The following is a 10,828-nucleotide window of genomic DNA, read 5'->3' on the forward strand; positions in this document are numbered from 1 at the left end:
CTTTTCTTATAATTTTCGAAGAAAAAAGTTACAATTGTTGTCTTATTTAATTGAAAGGGTAGCTTAGAAGTTATTTTTTAATTTGAGAAACACTAATCCGGACCATTGATTCAGATATTGAGCCACAAGTCGTGACCTCTGCTTAGACATGACAAAAAATGGAATACTTATTTTGATGTGTTAAGCTTACGGCCCTCAAAAGTTCCTGTTTAATGAAGAATGGTACTTTTAAACGGTTTGAAATATAAATAGACATTATATCAAAGTTATTTTGTTGCAAAAATGGGCAAAATGTGACTATTTTAAGGTATAAAAGTATTTCCGAAATCACTGTCCCAAATTACCCTGTGTCCCAATTTGCCCCAAGTTACCCTACGGCAAAAATACAAGCCTGGAACCAGGTCTCATATAATGTCTTCCTTCCGCTGAAGTGTTACACGTAGAGCTGTCTACTGTAGATAGTACTCGATATACTCAGTGTAAGCTTCTGTATTATAGGTGAAATTTTGAGGTAAGTTGATTCATTTTCATTTTAAATCATTGCGTTATTATTAATCTACTGACATGACAGTACAAGAGACTGTTGAAATGTATCTACAAATACTATTTTGTGTTAGGCATTTATGTATATTAATAGTATAGTAGTAGGCCCCTATTATTTAAAATCTAGTTATGATAGTACGTACAGCGTTCTAAATCCAGTGTAGGCCTATATTTAAACAACCATTGCATGCGCTACCATTTGATACCGTGTTCACTTCATTGTACTGGAGGCCCTATATCATTATGGCCGAATGTTCTACTCCATTATAAGAGAAGCATTTGCAATCTGTAACAATCACCAGTTTATTGCACAGTTAGGGGCTGTGCAATAATTATCAGCCCCCCCGGGGGGGTAGAATGTCGAACGGCTCGCCAAAAATCCCTTGCCCCCCCCCCCCCCAAAATTGCTTTCCCCCCCCCCCCCCACGCTCGGCCCGCCAAAATTCTTTGCCCCCCCCCCCCTTGAACATGCCAAATTTTTGGGATCCCAAACTCCAAACTTTAAATGGTCTAGATGTATGTTGCGAGCGCAGCGAGCAGGAAAATTTGCATATTTAAGCGTTTCCGTACCGTTTTCCTAAGCCTTTTTAAAGCCTTTTATTAAAAAGGTGCCCCGTGAATGCGTGCCAAAAATCTCTTGCCCCCCCCTCTCGGCTTGCCAAAAATTGCTTGCCCCCCCTTTCGGCTCGCCAAAAATGTCTTGCCCCCCCCCCAATTTTACCCTCCCCCAGGGCTCATAATTATTGCACAACCCCTTATTGAATACTGCATTCTCGACTGCATTTAAGTAGGATTATAATGCTAGTTCGATTCCTTTGTTCGAAGTCATAGATTTATCTTACATTCACAGTCAACCCCCGAGTTTTGAGCTTCTGGGAAATACGAATTGCTTATGTTGCCCTCAATGCATGGAAATGAGTTGTATGTATTTATACATGCGTGTGATTACATTGTAATTTTATCTTGCTTCATCAGTTAGCCCACCTTTGAACCCAAACATATTATTAACGCACAGATTGCATGACTATAGGTGAGGGTTGAGAACCAGAAAGCCGTAACTCACAAAGGAATCCTTGGGTTGAGGGAATCCTTTGTGGGTTGAGGGAATCCTTTGTGGGTTGAGGGAATCCTTTGTGGGTTGATGGAATCCTTTGTGGGTTGATGGAATCTTTTGTGGGTTGATGGAATCCTTTGTGGGTTGAGGCTTTCTAGCCCGGCGCAATGACCCCCTTTTTGTATTAACTTACACCCAATGACCCCTTTTAGAAATTGACAGAAAATCTGTAAATGTTTCCGGAGCCATTCCATGTCAACTCCAGGGATGTGCACCGCAGCACCTCTTCAATTTTTTTCTTTTTCTGTGTGATGGTAGATATTGATGAAAAAGTAAAATCCTGAAAATTTGAGCTTCATACTCCATTTCGTTTTCCCGTGGCATCAATTTGGAATTTAGGGGGGTTAGCGTAAAAAATGTGTCGCAACGCGAAAGACGATGTTTGGAGGTCCATAAATGTATAAAGGGAACCCCAACAACTTTGAAAAGTATGTATCCTGGGGTACTTTTTTGTGTAGAATTCAACTTGAGAGAGCAAAAAGTGGGGGCCTGGGCCAAATTTTGACAAGCCATATCTCCCAAACCGCTTGGAGTTAAGCATTCATTTTTTTCCATGTGTTCATTATGCTCATAGAGGTATGCTAGAAATGATTTTCAGCAAAATTTGAGTGGATGACCACTGACCAACCAACCAACCCATTTTGTTGATGTGGTTGGAATGACATATATGTGAGTAGGCAAACCTAACTGACGTTTTTAAAGCAAAGTCATTGAGTCCCAAAGACAATATCTCTCAGAAATGTTGTCCAAGAACATATTTTCAACATACCTGAAGTTGATGATGGGGCAAATTGTCTGACATTGGGGGTCAAAATGTACAAAAAATGTACAATTGGAGTTTTGCATGGGTAATAACTCAGCTAAAATTATTCTAATAGGCTCAATATGGAATAAGAGTATTTTCCTACCAAAGGGCTCTGACTGGCAAAAAAATGGACCAAAAATTATTTTTACTTTTGGAGTTCTGACCCCCCGAAGTTGGTCCTGGATGGACGAAGTTGCAGTTTGAGGGCCCTATATCTTTTAAAGTAAAGGAGTCACAAGTTTTCTGATGCCAGATTTGAATTCTACACAAAAAGTACCCCAGGATACATACTTTTCAAAGTTGTTGGGGGTTCCTTTTATACATTTATGGACCTCCAAACATCGTCTTTCGCGTTGCGACACATTTTTTACGCTAACCCCCCTAAATTTCAAATTGATGCCACTGGAAAACGAAATGGAGTATGAAGCTCAAATTTTCAGGATTTTACTTTCTCATCAATATCTACCATCACACAGAAAAAGAAAAAAATGGAAGAGGTGCTGCGGTGCACATCCCTGGAGTTGACATGGAATGGCTCTCCGCGCTTTGTGCGCATTTTGAACATTTTACATTTCTGTAGCAAATTTAGCTTCAAAATGGCAAAATTTGGCAATTGTTTTGCTCAGAAAGTTATATTTTGTCTTTGAATCAGTGATTCCAGCGAAAGTGTCCAAAAGTTCAAATATATGTACAGGATTTGCTTATAAGTGACGGGAAATTCAATGGGCAAAATGGGCAAGAACGAAGAATACGACAGTGTTAAGCCTATCAAGGCTACATAGTTTATATACGGACCAACTCCACCAAAATAATTTATTTATTTATTTATTTATTTATTTTTGTTATTATTTATTATTATTATTATTATTATTATTATTATTATCGATTGATTGATTGTACGAAGATATACCGTAAATATTCGCCTAATGACGCACAAGGGCTCCCGTTGCCTTGTGGTAAATTTTACATACAAATAGAGAGCCCCTCCTCTGAAAATCCCAACAAGAATGAAGTGCCTGTGCCCTTATTTGCAGGTGAAATTTTTAAGTGAGGGCACTTATAGTTTGTGCCTAAAATTCTTGTTATGTCAAGGAGCTCATATGCGCCATTAGGCGAATCTTTACGGTATGTGGATAAAATATAAGGGACCGTTCACAAACACTTGTTAGGGGGGCCTGATGCAAAAAGGGGCCCTGAAAAAAATGACCACAAATTATCCTGGGAAAATTGAGTTTATCCTACTGCAGTTACTGTCCGTTTTCCTATACACAATACACAGTGCTCTTTCCCATTGACGCGTGACCTCTACAAATAGCCCTACGTTAAAAGTATGGGGATATGACTAGTTAACGTCGCTGTGTGAAAAATAACCGGCCAATATTAAAAGTACTCTTCTAAAGTTCTAGAAAATATAGTTTTTAACATGTCGTAAATTTTAGCTAATTTAGATGTTTGGAAATATTCGTACTTTGGTGTTTTAGTTATGTTATAGGTAATAGTACATTGCCTAGTTAACGTCGCTGTGTGAAAAATAACCGGCCAATATTAAAAGTACTCTTCTAAAATGCTAGACAATATAGTTTTGTAACATGTCCTAAATTTTAGCTAATTTAGATGTTTGGAAATATTCGTACTTTGGTGTTTTAGGAAGGATATGTAAACGACAGATAACACCAAAAATATGAAGAAATTATTTCCAAACCGTGTTAAGTCAACAATCATTATGTTGCTCATTTTCAAGAATGCTGGTTTACAAAAAGCAGGCAATTGTCTCATTTCGTGAACAAAGCTACACATACCATTGTTTCCTTTCGTTTCCTTTATAATCGGTTACCCAACTGAAGCTATAATACCAGCTTTATTGCGATATCGCACATGAAAACAGACACTTGTGCACAACCAGAGAAGATCCGATTTAATCAGTTGAGCTGTTTCAATGAGTGTTATCTTGGTTTAATAGCTTTTAATGGGGTTAAGTCCTGCAAAGGTCGAGATGAATTCTACTGTAGACATGACTGCATCATGTATGCTTTTCTATGGGGTTGACCCATAATTTTCATGTCAAAAAGGGGGGCCCTGAATTTTTTGAGGTCTGTAAAGGGGGGGGGGCCAAAAAATTTCGCGATGAAATTTTTTGCATCAACACTTAGGCCTACAAGTGTTTGTGAACGGTCCCTAATTGAATTTAATTTACTTTTTGAAAAAAAAAACTTCTATGCTGAATTTGTCAATCGTATATTTTGCTTGTTTTCTTTGTTACTTACTTGTTTAATTCTGCTCCGTTGATGAACTTTTCCATGGTTCTTTTTCCCCAGACAATGGCTAGTGCCTACAATCCGCATACTTCTCATCGTGGTGATGGGTTGTACGGAGGAGATAATGAAATTGATGCAGATTTAGCCATTGTACTCGAAAGATCACGTCTTTCGTATAGTGAGGAACAACACTGGGAAGAAATCAAAGAGCATGTATTGGATGAATCTGCCAGAGGTAAATATCTTATTTGTTAGACAATACACTACCCCCTTCTCCCCTGGCTACCCCACAGCGCAAGGCCTGTTAAGACATTTAATTCAACTTTGTAGTTGATGACACATGGCCTGACGTAGGATTTTAGGACTTTTCATTCAACTTTGTAGTTGATGATGACACATACATGGCCTGGTAAAATGATGTTAGATTTTAGTTGTCATTCGATGCTGCAGTTGATGATGACACAGACCTGTTACGATGATGTTAGATTTTAGGACATTTCTTTCAACATGTTCAACGTTATAGTTAATTTTAGTTTATCTATAGACTCGGTTTTTAGTTTATCAAAAGAAAATGCATTACTTTTAAAACGTAAATACAGCATATCACCCTGACTTTACTAGTTTTATACCTTCTAAAGATTATCCTATATGCACATTAGAGCACATTAGCCTGGTCGAAGCACAAGAAATGCTTTTCACGAAACATGTTGTTTCTTTTGTTCACACAGAGGACTCCAATGAACGTCGATTCGTTGTTATAGGCGAAACTGGTTCAGGGAAGAGCGAAACCTCCAACAGCATTCTACACCAACGTGGCCTGTTTAAAACATCAATGAGTGCTTCGTCCGTCACTAAAACTTGTATGATAGAAAAGGCAGAAGTGAAGGACAGGGTCATCTCCATTGTCGACACACCAGGATTTTTTGATGCAGATATGGACCAAGAGAGTCTACAACTGGAAATCACAAAGTGCACCGTAATGACTGCCCCTGGTCCACACGCCTTCTTTCTTGTCATTCGTATTGGACGAATGTCTAAACAGGTCCAAGAAACGGTCCGACTCTTTCGTGAAATTTTCGGTGAAAAGTGTACGGATTACTTGGTGGTAGTATTCACCGGGAGAAATTCGCTGTCGGAGGTCAGAGACGGTCTCACAATCGAAGAATATGTTGGTACCGTTGAGAAAGATGTTGCTGATATATTGAGGGATTGTAACAATCGCTATGTAGTGTTTGAAAATACGGTTGATCCGGACTCGGTAGAAAACGAAGAACAAGTGGATGACTTACTTGCAGTCGTCGATGATATGGTGAGGAACAACGGTGGCAGACATTACACAAACGATATGTTAGAAAAAGCAGGAAGAAAGGTGAGTGAGAGAGAACAAGAGCTTCGTCAGGAATTCGAAGAAGAAAAACTACGCACAATGCAGGCTATGAGAGACGAGTATGAAGAACAGCTCAGAGAAATAGAGCGAGAAGCTAACCAAGCTATGTATGACCTGGTGACGGAAATGCGTGATAATCACTTGCAAGAAACAGAACAAAAATTCAAGAAGAAAGATCCGCGACACGAAGCACGAAAAGATAAACGGCTTTGGGAAAGGTTTGTGGACGCAGTGCCGACAATGCTCAAACTTGGCTACACGGTCTTTCAAATAGTTCGTTCTGTTCAAACGGGTTCTTTCGCGAATTTGCCAGCGCACATTAACAATCTGATGAATTTACTACCAAAGAACAAAATGAAAGGTCGCAAAAAATGAAGACAATAATTAGTTTGTTTCTTTGATGTATATAGACTTTAATTTTTTCAATGTGGCATTAAGAAATTTAAAAACCCGACAGCTATACGAAATTATCATAATGATTATTTGTGACACCGTTTAGTTTATTTTGAAAAATGATTGTTATTTCAGGTAATGTACAAAAAGCTTGGATAGACATGGTTATATTCAATTCTGAAATAATTTATATTTATATATATTGTGTGTTTATGTTCATTATTGTTGATTACAATAAAATGTTCGTAGAGTCTATTGTATCAAAACATGTTGTAAAACTTACAATATAGGCCTAGATGCATGGTCACGTTACAAAAATTCGAAAAAGACAATATCCTATAGGCGTGTTTGTTCAACATGAAAAGATCTCCAATCTAATTGCTTTCACTTTATTGAATCAAGTGCACGATCATATCGATGTGAAATAAAAGTAGATCAATTGAATTAGACCGCTATGAAATGACATGTTTGACGAGCTCCAATTCAAACATGTCAAATTACCCCCGTTACCAGTCTGGACCGCAACGAATAAACAAGGGGGCTACCTGGGGGGGGATGGGGCTAGCGGGCTTATCGAATTGTTCACATCACACGATTAGGCATAGCCTATAATGTGGTAGAAAACGTACCAAATTTTTAGGAAATGATTTTGAAGAAACAATTTATAAAAGCACTGACGCTGCAAACACGCATTTTGAAGGCATTTCCTCGTTTTTTTGTCAATCATCAAGAGCTCAAAGCTCTGCGCTAAAGTTGACTATAATCGCAATGCGTTTTGAACAGTTAAGAGTGTTGAAAACGATGCGAAGAAAATGAGTTATGTGCGTTTTTACAAAAGTGTTGTTGTTTCAGCCCTCTTTTTACAACATAACTCAAGAACCACAGAACCCACAAAAGTATATCTGTGATATTTTAATTCTTCTACACACTCGCTATGAAATGATCAATGCTATTTTTGCCAAAGCTCACTACCATTCGCAATATGCTGTGTGAACTGCCAAAGCTCAACAGTAAAATAGTTATACACCTTGATCCCAGAATACAACGGGGATAACCCGTCAATTTCAGAATCGACGCACTTTTAGTTGGGACCAGACTGATTAGCACGTTTGATGTTATATTATTAGTTATTACTAGGTGAGTTTGGGTTATATGTCGGGCAGATACGAATTATATCTAACCAGGAGTACAAAGTCCTATCCTCCTCATTTATGAACACTCCCTAATATTTGTTATTATTATTTTTTAAATCTACATTTGCTTTGATATTTTGTATTTTACCTTTATACTAGCCTTTCACATAGAGGTTATTCACTTTACTCGTGTGTGACTTCGACTAATACTAATACAAGATCATTTATTTCCCACAATTCACTCTCTTAATGTAAAAGAGTGAAAATTCACTCTTTTAGAGTGATTTTTTTAAACTCTTGCAAAGAGTCACTCTAGGGACCAGTCCTTTGTAAAGAGTGAAAATATTTCACTCTCAAAAGAGTGCTTTCTTACTCTTAAAAAGACTGAAACCCACTCTCAAAAGAGTGGAAATGAAATGACTCTCACTCCAAAAAAGTGGTAATTCACTCTTAATTCACTCTCAATCTTTTTAGAGTGAATAATATTACTCTCTTTTCACTTGAAAAGGAGCCAATTTTACTCGATAAGAGTGAAAATCAGTTCACTCTTGACAGGGAGTGAAAATTTCACTCTTTTACATTTAAAGAGCACAACAAGTCACATGAATATAAATAAGTATAAATTTTAAAAACAAATACTTAAAGGCAATATCAAACAAAACGAATTATGTATGGAGGGGAAGGCCAGTACGGCCAGAGGAAGTTTCACTGAATTGGCCGTTTTTTATTGAGTTTGGCAATGAATTCCATAATATTGGACCAGCAGTACTAATGGCATGGTCAGTAAATGTTTTATTGTTCTTCATTATGTTGAATCTATTAGGCGTTTCTCGTTGGGTAATTATGAATATAGGAACGCAGTGTAAAGAAATCATCAAATACGTCCGGTAATTCATTATTACTGTACTCTGACTGTACTTGTACATATCCCCTCCCCCCCCCCCCCTTCAAGCATGTAGGTGTCGGCAAGAGTTGAAATATTGTATTTGGTAAATAAGGGAGCAGTATGGCTTCTATTATTATGGTTATTTGCTATTGTCCGCACAACCCATTTATCTAATTTCATAATTTTATCTAAGTATGTTTTACACGGGGGGGCACGTCGAAAGGGGGCACATCGAATTTTGGGCACGGCCAAAGCCAGGGGAAGAGGGGGAAGCCATATTTGGCGGACTATCTTGAGAATTAACTTTTTTTAAATTTTATGACAAACTATTAAAAATGATATTTTTGACATTTAACAATGCTCGAAGTAAACTTTATAAATCTAATATGATATACTTCAAGTGATATGTACATGTAGCTGGGATGAAAAGCCGTCCATCATATGAACATTTTGACCTTTCATATTGAAGATAAATTATAGGCCTACTTTTTTTTGGTGTTTTGGGGGAAAATGTTTATCTTCAAAACGAAAGGTCAACATTTTCATGGATGACTTTTCCTCCCAGCTACATACACTTCAAGTAGGGATGACCATCAAAATTTCATGTTGCCCCAATTGCTACAAAATATTGTTTTCTGGAAATAACTCAGCAGCAGAAGTATTTTGGTGGTTAAATGGTCAAAATCGGTCAAAAACTTTTCGAATTATGAATTTTCAAAGTTTCCCATTCTGACCGGTCATTGGAACGAAATAAAATGACAAAGTCCAAAAATAGCAATGGGAGCAAAATTGGTATAAGCATATATTTACCTTTTTATATTTCTTTATTTTAATATAAAGCAAACATGAAACAATCATATTGTGAAAGTATCAAAGGGGTTTCTTATGAAATGGCACTTTACTAGTCAATAGCATAAATTATTTCTTCAAACCGAGGCACTGAAATCATGCTTTTAGAAAACATTTGCTAAAAATCATCCAAAATGGCTGAAATGGCACAAAATCAAAAGTCCAGGTGAACTTTTTTTCCACAACAATATAAATTATACTACACATTAAAAAAAACTACTACAAGGGATTTTCAACATAGGAATCCAAACAATCAAGTACCAACATGCACAGCTTTGTCCTGATATCACTTTTGGGGTTTTAACAAAATGTTTAACCTCTACTGTGATTGGCAGCTGCATGAGGTATCTCTTTGATAGCTGATAATGCCCAGCCATTCAGCAAGTGGCTAATAACTGACCTTGATAGGCTTGAATGAACACTGTCATCTGCTTCAAAACCATCACACTAGGACCTGGTCACTCCATAATGCTACAGGGAGCACAGTACTTTAACAATGGAGTGAAAGACTCATTATGGATTAGGCGAGTATTTTAAAAGTACAGTTCCTGTGCGTGTATAGCAGCAAGTCAGTGTAGATGGTATAAATATAAGAAAACGTTTGGGGTTGAAATCAGGTGAAAAATACATCAAATGAGCACGAAACTTCACATTTATGCTCAGAAAGGTATCTATTTAACATGACTCGAAAGGTGTATGGAAATTCCAAAGGGAAGCTGGTGATTTATTTTTAACTCGAGATCTACTTGTCCATTTTTTAACCTTTTTACAGAGGGTATGATAGAGGTAATAACGGCAACTCTGCCAAATTACAGCTCAGTAGGTCAAGGTTTTCACCTGATTTTATTGATCTGAATATTTTGTGCCATTCTGAGCAGTGCTGTACTTGGCCACTGGCAATTAAGCGCACTGTGGCGATGGACCAACTTTGACTCACACTTACAGGAAAACCAAATAAGTTATGTTGCTGTAATGTGCAGGATAGTTACAAAATATAATTGGCATTAACATCCCCAATTTTTACAGAAAAATTTTGCAAAATAAAAGAATAAGCTCAATTTAGAAATGTCTGTGCAAGCAGTGCATAGTTGAGCTCCCTGTATGTCTATGGGAGTGTTCTAATCAACTTGATGGTTCATTGGTCATCCCTACTTCAAGTACATATCATTAGATTTATAAAAGTTACTTCGAAGACTGTTAAATATTTTTTAAAAATAGCAATTTTTAATAATTTGCCACAAAAAATGACATTTCTCGTATATTCAGAATGCAATCATGGAAATTTAGTGTGTCTGTGTGCTCTCAGGGCCAGGCCCCACAAAAATATAACCCCTTAAAGACAACATCAGACATTTTAGGTGAATTTGAGATTTCTCTACTTGCGGGTAGACGAGTTACAGTGGCGTACCGTGGCTGCTCCTACCCCGGGGTGCTGAAGAAAATTCAATTTTGCCGCCCTTCCT

At 37.4% G+C, this 10,828-nt stretch overlaps 1 protein-coding gene across 1 annotated transcript; it reads left to right on the forward strand.

Annotated features, from left to right (window-relative positions):
* Positions 1-379: 379 nt before the first annotated feature.
* LOC140149306 (GTPase IMAP family member 7-like) lies at positions 380-6,962 on the forward strand. The gene is made up of 3 exons (XM_072171571.1): positions 380-511; positions 4,778-4,952; positions 5,446-6,962. Exons 2-3 carry the CDS (start codon positions 4,781-4,783, stop codon positions 6,477-6,479), a joined length of 1,206 nt encoding a protein of 401 aa, XP_072027672.1. The 5' UTR covers positions 380-511; positions 4,778-4,780; the 3' UTR covers positions 6,480-6,962.
* The last annotated feature ends 3,866 nt before the right edge of the window (positions 6,963-10,828 follow it).

Source organism: Amphiura filiformis, chromosome 3 (assembly GCF_039555335.1).
Source record: "Amphiura filiformis chromosome 3, Afil_fr2py, whole genome shotgun sequence".
In the NCBI taxonomy this organism is placed as follows: domain Eukaryota; kingdom Metazoa; phylum Echinodermata; class Ophiuroidea; order Amphilepidida; family Amphiuridae; genus Amphiura; species Amphiura filiformis.